The 22,962-nt window shown below is 35.1% G+C and overlaps 1 protein-coding gene across 1 annotated transcript in view; it reads left to right on the top strand.

Moving 5' to 3' along the window:
- The first annotated feature begins 694 nt into the window (after positions 1-694).
- Positions 695-22,962, top strand: part of LOC141552740 (piezo-type mechanosensitive ion channel component 2-like) — a 91,677-nt gene continuing 69,409 nt past the window's right edge. The window contains exons 1-9 of the mRNA XM_074284752.1: positions 695-859; positions 3,199-3,297; positions 10,282-10,393; positions 12,237-12,352; positions 13,255-13,518; positions 14,139-14,247; positions 16,821-17,002; positions 18,403-18,551; positions 22,053-22,226. Of these exons, the coding sequence (XP_074140853.1) occupies positions 695-859; positions 3,199-3,297; positions 10,282-10,393; positions 12,237-12,352; positions 13,255-13,518; positions 14,139-14,247; positions 16,821-17,002; positions 18,403-18,551; positions 22,053-22,226 (1,370 nt within the window). The remainder of the gene's footprint in view (positions 860-3,198; positions 3,298-10,281; positions 10,394-12,236; positions 12,353-13,254; positions 13,519-14,138; positions 14,248-16,820; positions 17,003-18,402; positions 18,552-22,052; positions 22,227-22,962) is intronic.

Here is a 22,962-nt window from a genome sequence, read left to right as displayed (position 1 = left end):
TGTGAGCCAATCAATTAGTTTTTCCTTTTACCTGACTGATTCAAAGCCAGATTAATCACATTGAAGTTGGTTCTGGCATCACAGTGAGAACTGGGAGAGAAAATATAGATGATTTAGTACAAGACTCTCTCCACTGCTGGAAAGGCACCAGTAAGTGTTGTACAGATGGTGGATCTGTGATTTGGGAATTGCCATGGGAAAGATAATCCTTCCAAGCTCTGTCCCTGATCTAGGACTAGAGCTATAAGTCACTTCAAAGATCATCTAGTTCAAATCCTGCATTTTGTAGATGAGGAAATTGGGATCCAGGAGTTTAAAGGACTTGCTCAAATTCATACAGGTGGAAAGAATTAGAAGTTGAATCTGAACCCAGGTTCTCTGGTTCTAGAGCTTCTTTTATTCTAGGCAATATACTAGTACTAGGGCTACAAAGATAAAAATAAAAGATTCTCTTTCCTCAAAAGACATTCTATCTTCCAAGATGAAATAGAGTTGGGAATTTGACTGGACCAGTTTAATCTCTGCATTCATTGAAAAATGTTTTTAAAAATCTGGCAAAATCTATTTCACAGAGAAAACTTTTACTGAGTAGACATATCCACAGATAGCACCAATAAAGTAGTGATTGACAAGAAACACTATAACTTTAAGCGTTTCACTGGTTTTTGTCTCTATTTTCTTCAGGCTATTGGGCATGACTGCTGTTATTAAGACCAACAGGACAGAATCCTGGAGACTCTACATCCATCATGGACTCAGCTGGTCTGAGTTTGCAAATCCTCTCATTTTGCTTCTATCCTATTATGTGCTTATCATACTATTACATCAATGGAATCCAAATCCAAGGATAAGTGAATGTGTAAGTGAATGGTTTGGTATATATGTTCAAAATAGGGGAGACCACCTTCTCAATCCCTAGCCAATTTTGATAGAAGAAAATAATCTTAATGATTTACATTAATGGGTAAATGGTTGTATATACCATCATGGCTTACTTCAGGGATATGTATGAATGGATGAAAACATTTCTTAATCATTTATTATGTGCCTAAAACACTGTTTCTAACTGGAATTCAGACAGGAATCTACCTGAAGGCAAAGGCCATTTTACTTTTGTCTCTATACTCTCATTACCTAATGCTTTACCTGTGATTGTCACTTATCTTTGGCTCTTGAGTCTGAGGATCTGTATTCAAATACTGCCTCTGATGCTTCTTACTTGTGTGACTTCAAGCAAATTCCTAAAACTCCTTGGTCCTCTGTTTTCTTATCCAAAAAAAAAGATGGGTTTATATTAGATGATCTCTGAGATCTCCTACAAATTTAAATATACGATCATCACTGTGAACAGAAATCAAAATCCAAAGTGTTATTTTCATTGAAAATAAGAACATTTGGAAGTGAAAAAGGTGGGTGTACTGAGATTGAAAAATGGAAGAATGCAGGGCAACGTAAATCCTATCTTCAACACTTCCAGGATTAGGCTTTCTTTATCTTAGCTCCAGAAGACAGAATCACAATTAATAGGAGGAAATTACAGTAAATTTCATTGCATTTTAAGGAAGTTTTACTACTTTTAAAGCTGTGAAAATGCCGTAAGAGGTAGTGAGCTATCTATCATAAGACAGGCTCAAACATAGGTTGGGTGACCAGCTAGATAAGAGATATTTCTACACTTCTTGGAATAAGATGGGTGAACTGAATTAGATCATTCCTCCAGTTATGAGACTCTATAAATCTTTGATTCTGACTGAATTTCCCACACTACCCAGTTTAGGTGGTACTCTGTCTTATTTTTAAAGCTTCCCAGGGTAGGAATCAGAAATCTACACAGTCTTGCATGCAACACGGGATAAAGAGTACCCCAGGGTACCAGTGGAAGTCTCTGGAAGCATTGAGGTGAAAACAAAATTGGAAACAAAGGCAAAGGTCATAGAACTTAAAGCTAGAAGGGATCTTAGAGATCACTTGGTCTAACCCTCCTCCATTTTACAGATGGAGAAATTAAGTCCCAAAGGGCAGATGTGACTTGCTTAAGACTATACAGGCAGAGCCTGGGTTCCAACAACTTTTCTGACTCCAAAATCAATGCTTTTTTTACATTGCTATGTAAATGCCTTCCAGCATACAGTAACTATTTAATAAATATACACAATAACATATACTCCATAATTATAAGCTCTTACTTGACCACATCCCTATTCCAGTTGCTTCCTTCCAGTATCTTCAACAGTTCTCTGGGGCTAGGCTTTCCCTGTCTACCAAGGTGACAATTAACTAAAATCCTAGGCTCATTACTAATGAATCTGTGAAGAGGGGTTTTAATTTCCTCAGAGTTCCCATTCCAATTATCTTGCTATGGAAGTGTATCAGAACAAAGACTTTACTCTTGGACTCAATGGTGGCTAAGTCTTCCTTTAACCCTGTAATTATATTATTTTATAAAAAATTCTCTACATTATAGAATGAAAGTCAGAGAGGTTAAAAGATTTTTCCCCCAAAATAGAATACCATATATATATGGTATTCTAGCCCTTAAGGAGCTCACAATCTAAAGAATACAGAATGGAAGTTCAATCATGGTCCCCATATTACTGGCCTCATTGGAATTATTTGTAAGGGCCCTTTAAATGGGTGGGCACAGCGCAACAGGAGATTGAGTTGCCCAGAAGTATTCTCTGTGGATATAGGACTGCCCTGTGGGTGGGATCTTGGCCATATTGAGATAGCTTCGTAATGGGTGACTCTCTCGCTGATTGGCTGTGTGTGTGACCTCACAGGCCCTTTATAAGCCCACTGCAGACAGCAGTCGCTCTTTAACCTGGCTCCCTAGCCTGGGATAGCCAAGCCAAGCTGATGGATAGCCCAGAGAGGTAAGGAGTCTGGTAGTGAACACGTGGATCTTCAGACCAGGTGTTCACTAGGGAGCTGACAAGTCAGGGCATTATGTAAGTAGGTATAATAAAGGCTTTTAAGATTATACATGGCTGTTCTTGAGCACGCTACCGATTATTAAACTATAGATTCAAGAAATCGTGGCCAGAGACCTTTGAAGGCCTCAGAGGAGGTGAGCTGAGTTGAGTTGACACGGCAAAGGTCAGTGGTCAAAGGTACTCTGTTGGGCATAGGGTAGACTAGTAATTGTAACTGCCAGGAGGGCATGTTACAATTATTATCTTAAAATTTTGTTTTTCACAGAAACAAGAATGGATAGAAGAATTTACTCCAGACTCTTCAGCAGACTATGATGAAGTGGAGGTGAACTGTACCTTGTGGCCCATTGCCACTGAGGACAGGGTAAGAATATTCACATGTATTATATGTAACAACTCCTCTTTTAGACCTTGGGGTTTCCAATAGGGTGTAACAAGGACATTTCTGGAGTCAGTGGTGCCTGTATGGTAGGGTATTTTTGCAAAATTTTGTAGTAAGAGCCCTGAATTTTAAATGCATGTCATCACTCCTATTTTGCCATCTTGATTTAAGAAGGAGATTTGAAAATCAGATGGAGTCTCATAAAAATGGACAAGGAAATAAATAATATTTGTTGTTTAATTAATGCCATACTATAAACCTTTCATCAGTTTCTCCTTTACTGATGAAAAGTTTTTGGTGTGGAATTAATTAAACAACAACAAACATTTATTAATTGCCCACTTAGTTCAAGACACTTTATTGAGGAAGAGGTAAAGTATACAAAAACTAAAAAGAACTAGTCCTTGAACTCAATGTCTATTGGGACAGGATCTTATATATCCAAGAAGAATAATGCAAAGTGGAATATGGAGGGGAGAAAGGAAAAATCTAAAATGTTCTTGAAATATCTGAAAAGCAATTTCATCTGGGAAGATTAGGGAAAGCTGACTTCATAAGTGAGGTGGCAAGTGAGCTTAGAGTTTTTTAAAAATGTACTTATTTAAAACATAAATATAAAATAAGAGAAAACAAAATTTAAAAAAGAAAGAAAAGGAAAAAACAAACAAACCAACCCAAAATAAAACATTATCATATGTCCAGCAGAACATCAGGAAGTATTCAAAATATGTAACAATAAATTTCCATTTCTAGGAAGCATATGTAATAATAGAATATACTATATTCATAGCTTTCCATCTTTTCTTTGCTTCCTTGCAGGTTTTCTTTTGTTTTCTGCAGCACTTTTTATTTTATTCTTTTTTCTCCCACATCCTCCAATCAGGCTGCAGTTAAGCACAGATATATTTTCACACATACATACTTACATATATATACATACATGTATATACTTCCACATACAAACACATACATATATGCATATATACATACATCTAAAACACTTTTTATGACATATAATGTAGATATTTCTCTTGATTGAATCTTTTCTAAGTTTGATTTTGAAATTAGTAATTACCATCTATACTTTTTTCTAATAAGTTCTACTCCTGATCATTATGTTTGTGTATATTTATTTCTTATCTCTACTAACTTTTCTACTTTACTTCTACCTATTAATTTGTCTTGCTATTACTTGTTTCCCTCCACTTCCCACTATGAATGTCTCCCTTACTTTCTCCCCTTCCCCCTTTCCTTCCCTTTTTATCCTACTCCCATTAATCTAAATATTCTTCTGTATTACATATTATTCTATGTCTTTTTCCCTTTTCCTAGATAGTTTTCCTTTTTAGAGTCACACTATACTCAACTCTACTCCAGTCTTTGGACTATATAATTACTAATGTCAGTTTTAAACATATGGTTTATATTCCCTTGCATAAAATAAAGATATATTTATTGAGTCCCTTGAAATTAGTCTTTGATGTTGGCTCTTATATGATAAATTTTTTATTAAGTTTAGGTCTATTTGAAACACAGTCCTGGAAATATGACAATTTGCTGAATGTCTGTTCTTTTTGTTAAATATTATACTTAATTTTACTATACATAATATTTTTAGCCATAATCTGGTATATCAGACCTGCAGTCTTTTATTGTATCCACTGATAAGTCCTGTGCAATTCTTGTTGTAACTCCAGCACATTTAAATTGTTTCGTTGTTGTTTGTAAAATTTTCTCTTTGATCTAGGGGTTTCAAAATTTAGCAATGATATTTTTATATGTTTTCCTTGTAGGATCTCTTTGAGGTAATGATGCATAATTTTTTTCTATTTCTTTTTTCCCCTCTTGTTTTATCACTTCAGAACATTTTTCTTTAATTATTTCTTGTATGATTGTGTCAAGGTTCTTTCTTTCTTTCTTTCTTTCTTTCTTTTTTTTTTGATCATAGCTTTCAGGTAGTTCAGTTATTCTTTCCTCTTCTTGATCTGTTCTCCAGATATATTGCTTCTCTTATGAGATGTCTCATGTTCTTTTCTATTTTTTAAATTCCTTATATTGTTTTATTATTATTTTTTTGGTGTTTTATACTTCTCTGGCTTTCCTTTCCCCAATTCTAATTTTCAAAGAGTCATTTTCTTCTTTAAGATTCTGGATCTTTTTTTCCAATTGGTTGACTTTGTTTTCATAGTCTTCTTGGTTTCCTTAGATTGTTCTTTTCTTTTCTCTTTTTTACTTTCTCCCTCATTTTCTCTCATTTGATTTTTTATTTTTGAGTTCTTCTACAAATTCTTTTGGGGAAGAAGCCATTTAACATTACTTTTTGTGGTAGGAAGATCTTTTTTTTTTTTTTTTTTTTTTACCTTAGTAAACTTCTGAAGATGAACCTATTTTTTCCTATTCCCATAGTAACTTTCTATAGTTGCATTCTTTCTCCTTTTCCTGCTCATTTTTTTAAAATAAGAAATTAATATTTCTTATTTTAAGTGGGGGGGGGTGGGGATGGGAAGGATGGTGCCTCTAGCTTCACTTCAGCTCTTCTTTCTGACCTGGAAACCCAAATCAAGAACTCTACTCTACTGTAAGTGCCAGCAGGCTTCCCTGCTCCACTGCTTCTGCATTCACAGGGTGTTTTAGCTACTTCTTGCCTAGGGCAGTGTCTTAGCAGGACAGCTGGCTTGGCATACCTTATCAATGGAGGTTCCCTTAATCTTTGGGGACTTGGACACTCCTCAGAGAGGTGAAAATGCCTGTGGTTCTGACTGAGACTACCTTTGAACCCAGATAGCCTTAGGGTCTACATGGTTTCAGGGGAGCTAGCCTGTGGGTGTTTATATTTCACATCAATTAAATCTCTGATTTGGGGCCTTTCTTCTGACTTCTCTGATTGTCCTAGAAGGACCCCTGTTCTTCATTGAACTATTTTTGCGCTAGGGTATACTTTTGTTTTGTTTATGGGAAAAATCTAGAACACTTAAAATTTTCTAACCTACTTGTCTATCTTCCCATAATCCCCTCTCCTCTAGTTTCTGAAAGCTGGAGGAAGGGAGAAATATATTACTGACATAAGAGGTGATATGTGTGGATGCATGGAGCTAAAGGATGGAGTAACAAGTTTGCAGAACAGCTAGTAGTCTAGTATGGCTACAACATAGAATGAAAGTAGAGACATAAAGTAAAATAAGTCCAAAAAGGTAGGTAGAACAAAAAGTATTGAAGGTCTTAAACGCCTTCATATCTTATTCTATAAGCAGCAGGAAGACATTGAAGGTTGAAGACAGGAGGATTACATGGCTAGACTTATGCTTTAGAAAGATGACACATAAGTCATTCACTCAACCAGCATTTAGTAATACCTACAATATGGCAGGCACTTTGCAGTATAAATATTTCCTTAGCATTTTCTATGTGCCTAACACATATATATGATTTGTTATCTGCCCTTTCTTATTATTAATATCCTGATCCTCTGTCCATTCATTTTTATCTCTTGTTCTGGGAACAGCAATCCAAACTATACTACAACTACTAATAAAAGTTATGGTAACTGAATGACTTATGGCTACATTCACAACCCCTATGAATTCCAGATAAAAATCCTTATCTGACCTCTTCTTCTTTATATATGTTTTACCCTTCCATTTAAATGTTAGCTCTTTGAGGATATGTACTCTTTTACCTTTAGGTATCTGTATTCACAATGCCTCACCTGGTACTTAATAAATATTTTGGCATTTATCTAACTATTACTTGACCTTGCTTCCATTTTCTGTTCATTTCTCTTTTAAATCCAAGTTAGTTGATGAGTGCCTTATGCATCTGTATTACTGCTTCTTATATATCTTCATTGGTTTCTTTCTCCAATTTCTATAGTACAATAGTATTCCATTGCCCTCATATACCATAATTCATTCAGCTAGTCAGTCCATTAATAAACATTTAGTAAGTATCTACTGTGGGACAGGCATTGTACTAAGTGTTATACCCAGTTTATGGGTCTCCTTTTAGTTTCTAGATCTTTGCTACTAAAAATTTTGCTATAAAAGTTTTTATACATATAGATAATTTTCTTCCTTTGATCTCTTATCTTGTATCCTTTTTAGTTTCAAGTTTTTAAAATTACATTTGCAAAACACTGGACAAATGCATTTTTACCAGCTATATTAGACATATTTCCTCTCTAGTCAGGAATCTGTCATCCCTACATTTTTAATAATCTAGAAATCCCAAGTATATTATCAATTGTTTTCTTCTCAGCCAGATATTTACTTCCTAAATTAATTTTCTCTTTTGCATTCCTTGTCTTCAATGGGCAAAACAAAATAACCTTTGCCATTGTGATCTTTAGTTTCTTACCTAAGATTTCATAATCATTGGTAATACTTTTTAAGTTCTTTCTGGAAATTGTATTTGTGATCAAGCAAATCATCAGAAGGGGGGGACTTGTCATTTGCTTTGATTGTCTTGAGGGAGTTTCTGCTGTGTATTAGAAAAATGTCCTAGAAAGATAGCAAGTCTCTCTATTGTTGTCAGGTTAACAAATATTAGTACCCCCAAACAAGGAATTTACAATTTCTACTACTTCTTTCTTCTTCTTCTGTCTGTTACTGAATGAACTCTCAGCTCATGAACTCTGTCCTGAGAGCCCATACTTCATCACCATATAGACATCTCCAATTCCATGTCCTATAAATATCTCAAACTCAGTACTTCAGACTAGAGCTTATTATATTTTGTACTAAGCTCACCTCTCTCCAAATCTCTCAATTTCTATTAGAACTACTACCATCATTCCAGTCATCCAGATTGGCAACCTTGAAGTATTGCTGTCCCTCCCCAATTCACACCCAATACTTCTCATCTTAACTATTGTAATAGTCTCTTAATTGGTCTCTACATTTCAAGTCTCACCTCTTTTCAATCTGTCCTCCACTTATCTGCTAAAAACAATTTTCCTAAAACACAAGTTTGACCATATCTCTCCTTTCTCTTTCCCCTACCAAGAGGTGGCCTGAAGTTAATCAATAAATTCTCATTCTCAGTCTGAAGAAAGCAGACCTCTATTCTGTGTAGTAAAATCCCTGAGGGACAAGTATTGCTTTAAGGATACAAGGAGATGAGGAAGGGGAAGAGAAGAATGAGGAGTGGAAGAAAGATTAGCTTCTGTGTTTAGATTTTTCAGTTCTTATCTGGATTTCCCTATTTTTTTTTAATTGGAGCCTTTTCTAGCAGGAAAGGATAAAGGAACTAATAAGGCAATAGACTAACACATTGAGCTGCTACAGAACATTTGTGTGTGTGTAGGAAGAATTAGCCATTGATTTGTAATAGAAAAGAAGCCAATACTGACCTACAATAGTAAATAAGAACAGAAAAAAAATCTTGCCATGCAAATAGTCTGACTAATCAGAATAATTAGCAGAATGAAATGTTAGATCCTGGTTAGACACAAAGTTGACATAAAACTAGAATGTATGTGAGCCCTAAAATGACCACTCCGTTTTATGGAGATGGAAGTTCTTTGGCTAGAAAACAGTTTTATTATATTGATTTTCCTCAGAAGTACCTGACATTTCAGATTTGGTCAATGTATTGAATTGTTTTGCTTGATTATACCTTTATGTTAAAGAGAAAAGTACTGATTTCCTGTAACAATGAAGGCTGGAAGTTGAGTGCATAGTGAAAGAAATGGAAGAAATAGAAAGAGGAAAGAACATTGATAATAAATACATTTAAAATGGCAGATGAGAGGAGGAGTGGAGAAATTCAGAGAGATTCATGGCCAGTTTTGTGATGGGTTACCTTTAATGCTTTTTCAGGGAGTAAGTCAAGTAATTTTTCCACTTTGTATCTTAAAATATTTGTGTTTGTTAAATATTTAACAAAAAAAAATCTTCAACTCTGGGTCATCAGAGTTGTCTTGATTTTTGTTTTATTGCTGGACTTAAATGTTTCTGGAAGAGAGAATAAAGCTGACTGACAATTTTATAAAACTCTGCCTCACTTAAATCCAAATTTTTTTCAAGAGGAGACATCACTCCAAGATGTCATTGGTTCTTTTCCAAAGAAAAAACTGAATAACAACAAGAACCTTCAATGACTTCCTATTAACTGTAGAATAAAATGCAAATCCATCTTGGCTTTTAAAGTCTTTTAATAACCTAATTCCACTTTCCCCTTTCTAGGTCTATTATAAATTATTCCTCTTTGCACCCTTTGGGTTCTAATTAAATTATAGAAAGAGTTTCCTATCTGACTAAAGGCTTTTTTTTTCTCTTCCTCAAAATTACATCATAACTATCAGCACATAGTTGCTAAACACCTTTAATGAATAAGTCCTTGTATTAGTTATTGGATTTATATAAAACGAGTAGCACCTAGGTGCCAAGGTACTTCTAATCTTGTTCCAACCAACTTGGAACAATTTAATGTTGCTCAATAAGTCAGAAATCTGTGGCTTTGCTAGCATTCATACTTCCTTGGTCTGCACAGGTTACAAATGCTTTATGTTTTAGGTGACAATCTTTGAGAATAATTGAAAAACCCATCTCCCAGCAGCCATCCTAGTGGTTAGCTGCTTTGTATTCAATTAGGCTGGTTCCCCTATATCAGATATACAATGTATCATCATGTCTATGTTCAACATCTTCCTAGATTGCCAAAATTTTTCAGAACTCAAGTTCATTAACATCATTTAAAAGAACCCAGGGCCACATCTATAGCATAGTGAAATATCAGGGTAGGAAGAACTTTAATGGAAGGATCAGGAATATGCAGAATAACAATTACAAATAACAAAATAAAATGGAAAGAGTATTAGTGGGTGCAATCAAGTTGCAACCTATTTAGAGATCATCAAAGACAAATAGGCCCTAAATCATGGTCTGCATATTATATAGTATTTAAAATTTAACTTTGGTGACTGTCAAGCCAATAGTTTTATCTGACTTCTATTTTTCCCCTCACTAGTTGACTGTTCTCCCAAGTGGAAGCTGGCAGGATGTGCCACTCTTAAAGTGTGAAGAGTACAAGTTCCCAAGTTCTGGTGTAGATTCACCTACTTTTTGTGATTCAGAACATGGTAAGATTTTCTCATGGGGTAGAAGTAGAATTCAGTGGTGGTCTAGGGAAGTGATCTCATACCCCACTTGGACTTAACAAACAACTGTGTATTATTGGACAGAGCAAGGGATTGGAGTCAGAAGACCTTGCTCTGCCACTTACTAGCTGCTTGCTCTAGAACATAGTGAGAGATTCATAAGTTGAGTGCTGGGAAAGACTGGGAGGAACTAAGTCTTTGTTCAACTCTCTCATTTTATAGCTGAGTAAACTTAGTTGTAAAGATTTTAAGTAACTAAATAAATTGCCTTACAGTGTTTGAAATAAAATTCAAACCCAGATTTTAAAAATTTCAAATCCAGAGCTCTATTCACTACATCACATTTTCTTAATCTTTGGGAAGCTCTTTAATTTCTCCATTCCCTCCCTTTTAATTTTCCTCATCTGCAAAATATTTTTATTTTATTTTTTCTAATAGTATTTTATTTTTCCAAACATATATAAAGATAGTTTTCACCATTCATTTTTGTAAAACTTTGTAGTCTAAATTTTTCTTCTTCCCTCCCTTATTTCCCTCCTCCCTAAGACAGCAAGAAATCTTATATAGGTTAAATATGACATTCTTTTATGACATGTTGTTCAAGAAAAATCAGACCCAAAGAGGAAAAAATGAGAAAGAAAAAACAAACAAAAGATGAAAATATTATACTACCATCTACATTCAGTTTACATAATTTTCTCTCTGGATGTGATTGGCATTTTCCAACCCAAGCCTATTGGAATTGCCTTGAATCACCACACTGATGAGAAGAGCCACGTCCATTACAATTGATTATCACATAATCTTGTTGTTACTATGTACAAAGTTCTGCTGATTCTGCTCACTTCACTCATCATCAGTTTATGTAGATCTTTCCAGGCTTTTCTAAAATAAGCCTGCTCATTATTTCTTTGAACATTAATATTCCATTACCTTCATATACTGGAACTAATTCAGCCATTTCCCAACTGATGAGCATCCACTTAATTTCTAGTTCCTTGCGACTACAAAAAGAACTGCTACAAACATTTGTGAACATCTGGTTCCTTTCCCTCTTTTTTTTTAATCATTTCTTTGGGATAGACTCAGTCTCATCTGTGAAACAGAATTAGCAATACATGTACTAGTTACCTTAACTGTTTTATTGATTTTTTTTTACTGAGGCAATTGGAGTTAAGTGACTTGTCCAGGGTTACAAAGCCAGGAAGTGTTAAGTGTCTGAGGCTAGATTTAAACTCGGGTCCTCCTGACTTCAGGGATGATGCTCTACCCACTGCACTACCTAGCTGCCCCAGACGCTTTTATTCTTAAATATACCTGCTTCTTTTGTATACTTCTGTCATTTCCCCATGGAGCATCCATCTCCCTGAGTAGAAACTTCCCTTGTCACAAAGAAGTATAGTAAATAAAAACAAACCAACACATTGACCGAGATGTAGTATTTTATTTGAAGCCATTGATATGTTGTTGCTTGTCCTCTGTTCTCCATGAGGATCAATCCTATTGGAGTGATATCTTGAATTGTACATAAATTGGATTTAAGGGAGGCAGAGTTGCATAGTCACCAAACTTTTTACTTTTTCATTGAAATCCAGTGCAAGACATAAGTCAAGATGTTGTTGATGTGGGTAATTGAAAGAAATTTGTGAAAATTTCTTGGGAGGCAAAATCCTTTATGAGATAGAAAAGATGGTTTTCATGCTGTAATAAGACATGCCCAAAGAAGATAGCCAAATATTTTATGTAACAATTGGAATTGCTAGGTTTATTTTAACTCTTCAGTCTTCTTCCCTGGTATTTGTAAATATGTTTACACTACTTGTAGGAAGCAGTATCTTTCCTGAGGAGACAGAACCTAAGGACAAAGAGCCCAGCAGTTTCTTTGTCCTTCGTCATCTCATTATGAGTCAAAGTTATGTAATGGCATTGATCATTATGATGGTAAGATCCAAGACTGATGAAACTTGTGGTTATTTATTGATTGAGTTATTTGGGCTCATTGTTGTTATATTTACTATTCTTCTATCCTTTAGGACAAATAGAAGAAAACTTTATTTTATATAGGGATAGAGACTTTACCTATCATTTCATTGATATAGGGAATTTCTGGGTGAGAACTTCTATAATCTCACATTTTGACCTTCTCTGCAATTGACAATCTTAGAAAGTTGCTGAGATCATCAAAAAACCCTCAATTGTGCCCAGAATCCATTTTAGTTCTGTGAAATCTTCCCTACTTCAACAAATTCAAAAAGTATTTATTGAGTGATTCAATTTAATTTAATTAAGATGTCATTAAACACCTCCACTGTCTGTATTCAAGGCTGGAATTTAAAAAATGATTGCAACACAAGGTCTAATTTCTAGGAGCTTAGTACCCATTGGAAAAAATTATATGCCTACAAATAACTCTGATGGAAGATTCAGATACTACAGTATCTAAAATGGGTCTTGAGGGAAAGTACTTAAAAAAATTAGGAATGGGAATGAATCTAACCCAAGAATGGGAGATAGCATGAGATTAGGCATGCATGGAGGCTAGAGTAACATGAAAAGATAACATGGAGAGTAATCTGGTTTGGTTAGAATGTAAAGTACAGGAAGAGAGTATTATGAGATAAGGTGGGAATATAGAGAGCCCTGAATGTCAGAGTCAGGTTTTTATATTGCCTATTTGGTAGCCAATAAGAACTCCCTGAAAGTTTAGGGGTAGAAGAGTGATGGGATCATAAAGATACATCAAGATAAGGTTCTTTACAAATCATGAAATGTGTCTGCTCTTCCCCAAAGACATTTATTTAGCTTCCAGCCAACTGGACTCTTGTGCTGCCATTTTGCTGCAGGTCTGGAGCATCACTCATAACAGTTGGCTGACTTTTGTCCTGTTGATCTGGTCATGCATCATTTGGATGAGTCGTAACAGGCAACGCTTGGCCCTGCTCAGCTCACCTTTTCTTGTCATCTATGCAAACATCCTTATTCTTCTCAACTTCTTTGTGGGTCTCAAAGTTTCCCAGGAAGAATTATTTCCAGGAGTTCCCACTTCAGTTCTCATTGACTTTGATCTAAAGTCTTATCCTCAACCCTGCTTCCATATTGGTGTCAAGGTGAGAACTTGTCTTTTGAGTAATTCTAAATTTGGCATTAAATAACTTTTTTGATGGCCATGGGTAGAAGGAAAGACAAATGCAGTTTGGGATCAGTGAGGACAGAAGAGAAACAGAAAATAAATGATTATAATAATGATCAGAAAAATTCAATAGGCTACAAATAACGCACTATTCCTAGGGAAGCATGCATTAGAATGGATCCTAGATTGGTATTTCAGATACCCAGATTTTAGTCATAGTTCTGCCACCAAATTGATATTTTGGATAAATCACTTTCCCTTTTGGGACTCCAATTTCATCATCTGTATAATGAAGGGGAATAGATGATCCCTATTTTTCCCTCAATTTTGGGGGTTTGTACATTCTTTAGAGGTATAAAGATGGATGGTGTGGACAGAGATGACCCATCTTGACCCATCTTGACATCACTTGACCAATCCTTGGTTTGAACTTATTTAATCCCCTCTTGCCAATTGGGTCCAGATATACACAAGAGACTAAGCACTCTTTTCAAGACATATTTCTAAAAGTCACTGCCATGGTGGAAATGAACAATCTCTAATCCCAGGAAGTCCTTGAATAAATAAAGAAAAGTTTTCCTTTGTTTTTAATTGCAGACTTTTTATGCATTTTCATTCTGGCTCCTCCTGAGGCAATATGTGACAGAGAGACAGTCACTGGCAAAGGCAGAGGAGGCTCTACAAGAAGTGATTGGTGATGAATGTGGTGAGGACACAGTATGATAAAAGCAAATACTACCCAAGCAGTCTCAGCATTGGGGGGAACCTTTGAAAGAACTTACCTTACTCTTCTTTGGAGTGATTTTTAAAAATTATCAAAGGACAAGGGATCAATTTCTAGTGTTATTATGTGGGGTCCCAGGATTATAATAGAAGCAACTAACATGTAGCTTAATAACATGGCTGAAGTAGTCAGTAAAGGCACTCAGGATCACTTTTAGCTTCATGCTTGTTTAAAGTAGTATTCCATGTTAAGTTACTCTAGATCATAGGAAGAAAGGATAATTAGTTTGAATAAGAGAAGATTAGGGGGATATGATGGCTGTATTCAAATATTTGAAGGATTGTCATGTGGAAAAGGCATTAGACAAATTCTCTTGGGTCCTATGAAGCAAAATAAGGAACAATGAGTGGAAGTTACAAAGGACATTTTGGTTTGATGCCAGGAAGTCTTTCTAATAATAAGAACTGCCCCAAAGTGGAGTTGATCATCTCAAGAAGTGGAAGGTTGACTCTTCTTTGAAAGTTGTCAGACAAAGGGTAGGTGACACTTATCCATTATATGTAGTGAGGAATCCTTACTGGGATGGGTTGGATTAGGACCCTTATAGCTCTCAAAATTGGTGATTTTCTGGGGTTACAAAAATGAATAAGACATGAACCCTACCTTCAAGAACCTCATGTTTTACTATGACATTGGAAACCAGCCAATTAGCACTTACTAAATATATACTAGAAAGATAGATACATAGATAGATAGATATATGTATATACATACATAGATACAGAGGTTGATACATAGATGATAGAGACACACATGGATAGAAACAGATGTATACATACATATACATATGATAGGCACATAGCTGGATAGTCTGACGTTAGATACATAGATACCTTCATAAAGACATGAACACATATATAGTTACATAGCTAATTGATGCATAGGTGATAGATGCACAGACACATAAATACATAGATTATATATATGCATGTATAGAGGGATCGATGATAGATATATACATAGATCAATAAATAGATACATAGACACATTGAAAAAATGATAGTCGAGTAGAGCAGATTTATGACAGGCATTATGTTAACTATTCAGGATATAAATTAAGATACAAAATCGAGATAGTCTCTATGCTCAAGCTTACATTCTACTTGAAAGAACAAATATTAAATGTGATAACATGTCAAGCACTTTATAAATCTTAAAGAACTACATAAATGTTAATTATTATTATCAATCATTATCATCATCATTAATATTAACAGTGGATTTGTAATCTGAGGAGTTAAGTTTTAATACTAGTTCTGAAACTTATGTTTGTGAATTTCATTAGTCACTTCATCTCTGTTCAGAATCTGTTTCTTCTGTAAATGTAATGGTTCTACTAGATAAATTCTAATGTCCATTCTTGGTCTGAAGTTCTATTTGCAAATGGCTCCAAAACAAAATGGAATGTAATCTATAGAAAGGACACAAAGTTATAGGAATTCAGAGGATATTAACATTATTACTGGTTAGGGGAATCTGAAAATTCTCTCCAGACAATATGACATTTAAACTAGGCCTTGAGGAATGTATTGGATTTCAATAGACAGAGATAAAGAAGACTGAAACTCTGGGCACAAAATTCTTTCATAAAAGTAAGTGGATGAAAGCAACAGCAATATTATTTTAAAAACAGCTTTGAGTGAATAAGTCATTTTGACTATCACAAATACCCAAATTGATTACAAAATACGTATGAAGGAAGATACTATCTGTATCCAGAGAAAGAATTCATAAATAGATGTATAGAGTGCTTTTATATGTATATGTACGTAAATATATTGTACATATGTGTGTATATATACACATTCATGTATATTATATGCCCATATACATGAGTACATATTTGTTTCTAACGGTTATTATCTCTAGCTTGAGGAATGGGAGTTAGGGAAGCAAGTTACACATTAAAATTTTATTATACATTTAAAACAAATAGTGAGTTGTAAATAATAGATTTGCAGTTTCATGTACAATCATCTTTTTAATTTTTTACATTATGGAAATGCTTGTCTTATTTCATATGTTAAAGATAATTTTTAAAAACTGAGTGGGGTAAAAATCTTAAATGAAGTAAGGTATGAATCAATGTTATGTGTCTCAGCTTGGAAGACAGTTTAATATGGTCATAAAGAGGGTAAGGACTGAAGAGGGAGGAACAAACCAAGTCTTGCTTACAGTTATGACAATTTTGATGATACATCTTATTGTCTCAGAAACTTAGATCAGGAATTTTAAAAACACAGTTGGTGTTTTGGCAATTGTAGATGAATGGCTGTTAATAGCTCATATAGTAGTGATGGGGACTTGAGAATTAGCAAAGGCAGGTTGTTTATTCTGCCTCAGATACTTATTAGTTCTATGACCCTGGGCAAGTATCTCAATCTTTCTGAACCTCAATTTCCTCACCTGAAAAATGAGAGGGTTGGAATGAATAGCTTCTAAGATCTCTTCTTTCTCTAAATTAATATATTTGAATTCTAATATTGTCTTTATAGGTCAAGACAAACGAACAAATGCTCTGATGGATCTCTTGGGCTCTTTCATTATTGGAATTCTGACCAAATACTGGATCTTTCTTTGTGGTAGCATGTTTTTTATTGTCAGCTTTGATGGCAAGGTGGTTGTCTACAAAATCCTCTACATCATGCTTTTTCTTGTCTGTGTGGCCCTTTATCAGGTAAATAGTCCTTGCAAAAGGCTGACACAGATGCCTTTTCTCTGCTTTCTGGTTCCCCCAAATATCCCCCAAACACTGGTTCCCCCAAATCAATATCTTTTGTGCCTTCTTTTGCCTCATTGTAATGTGAAAATGGCCCAGGGTCCTCAAAAGTTATGGAAGTTAGGCAAAAACTCCTCTTTTTTGTGCTTTATTTACCATTTTTATTTTCCCCAGTTATATGTAAAACAATTTTTAAAATTTGTTTTTAAAACCTTGAGTTCCAGATTCTCTCCCTTTCTCCTTACCCCCCCTCACAATAAGAAGGCACATGTGAAGTTATTCAAAACATTTCCATAAAAGACATGTTGCAAAATAAAATGTAAATCCCCCCCTCTACCCCAAAAAAACCTCCAAGAAAAAAATGGGAAGTTATCCAATGCAGTGATTCAAGGTAATTCCAATAGACTTGGGATGGAAAATATCAATCACATCCAGAGAGAGAACTATGGAGACTGAATGTGGATCAAAGCATAGTACTTTCACCTTTTTATTTGTTGGTTTGTTTGATTTTTTTTCTTTCTCATGTTTTTTCCCTTTGGGTCTATTTTTTCTTGCATAACATGACAAATATGGAAATATGTTTAAAAGGATTACACATATTTAATCTATATCATATTGCTTACTGTTTTGGAGAGGGGGAAGGTAAGGGAAAGAGGGAGAAAAAACACAAAGCTTTTTTAAAAAAATGTGTGTTGAAAACTTTTTGTATATTTGGAAAAATAAAGTACTATTGAAAACAAAAAGGGGAAAAAAAGGTAATGGGAAGTTACCCAGGATCATCAGCATGGAGATTAGAAATAAAATGGGTATAATCTAAAAGTGAGACAGACAGTGAAACAGACAGACAGACAGAGAGAAAGAGAGACAATGATAGAGATAGAGAAAAACAGAGGGAGTGAGACTGAGAAGAGAGATGGAGGTAGAGACAGACAGAAAGAAGGAGACAGAGAAGGAAAGAAATGGGTAGAGAACATAAAAAACAGTACAAAAATCAAGGGACAGGGCAGAAATTTCTAATAAATTTCCAACTTTTTCACTACCAATAAAAGTGTGAAGAAGCAATAACTCCAGGTTCAAAAGATGCAGTATTATTTGCTCAGCATCAGATGAATTGCTTTTTGAGTCTTTGACTTTAAAAGAAGCATCAAGATTCCTCACCATGTCTTGTGACACTTTGTCATCCTTTGACAATCCAGGATTCTGCTTCCTCTAGTGGAAGAAGCTGCTTAGTTGTGCTCCAGCTGTCTGTTGGCTGCCCAATGCTTGGGGGCATCTCCTGTACGAGCTGCCTTTAGCTGTCCTCAGTGTCCTTAATATACTGCAGTCTTCACTAACTCACACAATATGTCTGCTTACAGATTCACTATGACTGTTGGAGGCAAAACTTGAAATATTTCTGGAAGGCTGTGGTCTCTTACTCCATGGTAGTTCTTATCGCTGTCTATGGCTACCAGTTTAAAACCATTTCTGGCTTTTTAATCCACACACTGGGACTGTCAGAAGAGGGGTAAGAGTTTTTATCTTTGTAGTTTGTTGGCAGATTTGGGACAAGAATAGCAAAGTTGGAAAATTGTGCTTCTCCTCCTCTCCTCTATCCTGTGTTCTAACCAAATCTGAGATTTGACTTGACTCATCATGGGACAAGGGAGAATGACATTTCTGGCATAAAAATATGTTCAATAATAAAAAAAAAATAAAAAATCATCCCATTTGTGAGGTTCACTACCCCTTAGGAGCAACCCTGCTCACTCCAACTCCCAGCTGTATTTGTTATCAATATATTGAGACTAAGAATCCCAGAATATTTGACCTCCATGAACTGTGGGGGTTTGGGAGATGGTGGTTGAAGTTAAATCAGAATTAAACTAACACTTTTCCTACTCTCTTTATTTTGAAGTGTTAACCTAAAAGGATAACAAAGCAATTGCTTCTTGGAACCCAGTAATTTTCACTGATACAGAAAATATTGTGCATGCCAGGTTCATGCACTGCAGTTTTGAGAACTGCTCAGCCCTTTGGCAAGCTCCACAGGCAATTGGCCTTGGCCTGAGAAGTGACTTTTCCAATTCCCTTTATTCTTCCCTGGGTTGCTAGGCTTCTTCCTTAGGGACTCAGAAACAAAACACATAGAAACTCTACTTAGCTTCTATCCAGAAAAATGGTTCATTTTGTTTCTGAAGATAAAAATCTTCTGGCCCAGCATCAGAGTCAATCAATCAATCATTTGGCATTTATTTAGCTTCTGCTATGGCTTAGGTTAGGTATGAGATACAAAGACAAAAACAAATTAGGATCTACTGTTAAAGAGCTTCCATTCTTTAGGGAGAGATAACATATATATATATCATATGTGGGCATGTATGCATGTATGTAATTTGGGGAGGAGCAATTAGCAGCTGGAAGATCAGAAAAACCTTTATGAGCTTTGAAGAAAAATTGGTACCTGGAATTCTAGGTGCGAAAGATGTGCATCTGAGGCATGGACAGGTTAAGCAAAGGCATTGAGATGAAATGTTTTATGATGTACAGCATGAAGCCCATTTTGGTCAGACTGAAAACCCTGGCCTGCCAGCTTCCAATTATTCCTCACAAAGGCATAATTCACTGTAGGGGGAGGAATAACTAGTTTTATATCACAGCCCTCCCTCAAAGTAGGATCTGGAATTATTAACATCAGGCACACAGAGATGCTCAGCCAAAACCCCAGGAGCACAAGCATTGTAATTTGCTGATACTATTTCCAAAGAAAAGGCCCTCAACACAGTAAGCTAGCTGTGATTTCTTTTTTTTTAAGTTATTTTATTTCATTTTAAATTCAGGTGTAAAACAAGCATTTCCATAAAATAGTATAACAAAAAGATGGCTGCACATGAAACTACAAATCTGTTATGCACAACTTGTTACTCTTTTCAAAAATACAACAAAACATCATGTAAATTTCTTTTTCTTTTCTTTTCCTCCCTGCCTTAGAGATGTCTACCATTAAACACGCAACCCCCCACATTCGTGTATATATATATATATATAAAATTGTTCTATATACTTCTATTTATCAATTCTTTCTTTGGATGCAGATAGCATCTTTCTTCATGTGTCCCTTATAGTTAATTTGGGTATTTGTAAAAGTCAAAATAATTTATTCACTCAAAGTCATTCTTTAAACAATATTGCTGTTATGATATACAATGTTCTTTTGCTTCTGCTCCTTTCACTCCTTTTATTATTTCTTTCAAGTTTTTCATATTTTTCTAAATACAGGAATAGAGGTGATTAGAAACTTAACCTTTATAAGGCAACATAACTTCAAAATAATGTAATTAATTCATTATAATGAATCATAACCCATTATATAATCTATTATAATAACCCAGTTAATCCAGAGTATAGCTAATACTTTGCCCCTTCTCAAGTCTCAAAACCACATTACTTGGATGTTTATAACATTATTCTTTTTGTCTTTTAATTTATATTTATCATAAATATTGCATTATATCACAGCATATTATATTTTCCTCCATTCAGATAATCATCCCTGTAACAAATAATTATAAAAAGGAGAAAAAATGCTGCTCAAATGAGTTCATCATTTCTTATTGCATAGTATTATTTCATCACAATCATATGCTACAATTTGATTCCCTTAAATGTCCTGGCTTCAGCTGGTCAGAGTAGAAGCATCAAAGCCATGAGCTGAGCATGCCCCAATTACGCTTGATAGCCAAGTTACAGGGGAGCCCTCCTGCAGAGTCCCCTATCCCAGCAGAGAATGCCCTGTCTCTCTCCTTGTACCCCCTTCCACTTCCACCCCTTCTTGTTTGGGTCCCCAGATTCCTGATGTAGCTAAGCACGGAGCAGCTGGAGCTATCATACTGCCATCATAAAGGGACACAACAAAGGCCTAAGACTTGATATAAAACAACTTTTCATTTACTCATTCCTTGATGTACTGATGTCCTATTATTGTTTCCTGACCCTGCTTCATACAGATTTTCCCCACCCCTCCAGCTTTGGATTATTTGCCCTGACCTCTGTTTCCCCTTCCTAGTCTTTGGATTGGTTTACTCTGGTGAACTGTTTTATTTGATCCAGGCATAGCATTTTGTTTATCACAGCTTGGGCTACATACTTTCCTTTTCTCCTGACCTGTGAAAGTGTCTGCTCTATAATGTCAGGAGTTTGGGATGTGATAATATCATACTTCTCTATTCTCTCAGAAGGCAGTGAGAGGCAAAGAAGAAAAAAAACCATTGCCTTACTTTGTCCCAGCCTAGATTCTGAAATACAGGCATACCATGTAATAAATTATTCATTTGTCCTGAGAAAACTCAATAATGGGTGAAACAACATAAGAGATCTTGAATTTATAAGAATAATGTTATACATTTGGTGACTTAAATGATCAAGACTGACCCTCTGCCCACTCTTACACTTAAACAGTTAATGTCATGATAGAAAAAAAAAATATATATATATATATATATATATTTGCAGAGATGGGAGTATCTATGGACACAGAACATTTTATATACTAAGTTGAAATATTGGTTGATTATTCTGAACTGCTTTTTCCCCTCCTTTTTATAATCATTTATTACAAGGATGATTATCTGAATGGAGGGAAATATGATATGTTGTGATATAATATAATATCCATTTAAAAATATATACATATATATAAAGAAAAAATAATAATGTTATAAACTTCAGGTGATATTATGAGTGGTTTTGAGACTTGGGAGGGGGCAATGTATTGACTATACTTTGGATGAATTGGATTGTCAGAGTGAATTATATAATGGGTTATAATGAAGTTATTTTATATGAAGTTATAATGGGAGTGGGAGTATTTAGCAGGAGTGCTGAATTTATACACCATCCATAAGAGAGGAGTCATCAATTAAAAGTGCTAATAATAGATGTACAGGTCAGATGTTCTTATTTTACGGGGTGAAAAACCAGCCTGACACTCCAGGTCTGCTCAAATGCTTCTTCCTTCTTATCCTTCCAGGTTAAGAGATATAGGACTAGAGCGGTTTGATACAGTAGAGCTGTTTGCAAGGATTATGCTTCCTGCGGCTTTTCTTCTGGCATGCATCCTTCAGTTGCATTATTTTAATGAAGACTTTCTCAAGATCACCAGCCTGAATAATACTGCAATCAATTTGGAAGGCACACCTGACAGGTACTTTCATTCATCAGGGCAGCACTGGACAGCTCAACATATATGCAAAGAATCTACACTCTAGAAATTCAATTAGGAATGCTGCTCCTCACTGCCCCCTCTTCCCCAACATATACACATATTCCATTTCATTACATTCATTTTGCTAATATTGGAGTGCCTGCTCTATGCTTGGCACTGAGCCAGGTGTTGGAAATCAAAAAGAAAAATGAAATAGCTCCTTAAGGAGTTCATATTCTATTGAAATAGGGGACAGAATACAAGAAATACACAGATAAATAAATTGGAGAAAATTTAAGGAGGGAGAACTCAGTAATAACAGAACTATTGTTTATCTTCTGGCTAGGGGGAGATGGGTTTTTTCTTTTTGTTTATTTTGTTGTAAAGTATTTATTATCTTTTCTGTACCCCTATTTTTAACTTTATTAAAAGCATAACTAGCTTGATAGAAAAGATAGACAATATCGAGCTAAAGATAGCTAGTATTTATACATCTTTTTATGACTGTCAAAGTGCTTTATGACTAAATGTGGATCATATAGATACCAGATGATGATAGTCACCAAAAGTTGGGTTTCAGTCATGTGAAGAATTCATAATGACCATTTTCTTTGGCAAAAAGTAGATTTACAGACAAAATGAAGGGATACAACAGACATCAGGAATGGTAAATATGAATAGAGTGAGAAAGCATATGAAAGACAGGTTCCTTGGAGGAACTTAACAATTACTTAGT

Source organism: Sminthopsis crassicaudata, chromosome 2, assembly GCF_048593235.1.
Source record: "Sminthopsis crassicaudata isolate SCR6 chromosome 2, ASM4859323v1, whole genome shotgun sequence".
Classification (NCBI taxonomy): domain Eukaryota; kingdom Metazoa; phylum Chordata; class Mammalia; order Dasyuromorphia; family Dasyuridae; genus Sminthopsis; species Sminthopsis crassicaudata.
This window is presented reverse-complemented; position numbering and strand designations above follow the sequence as displayed.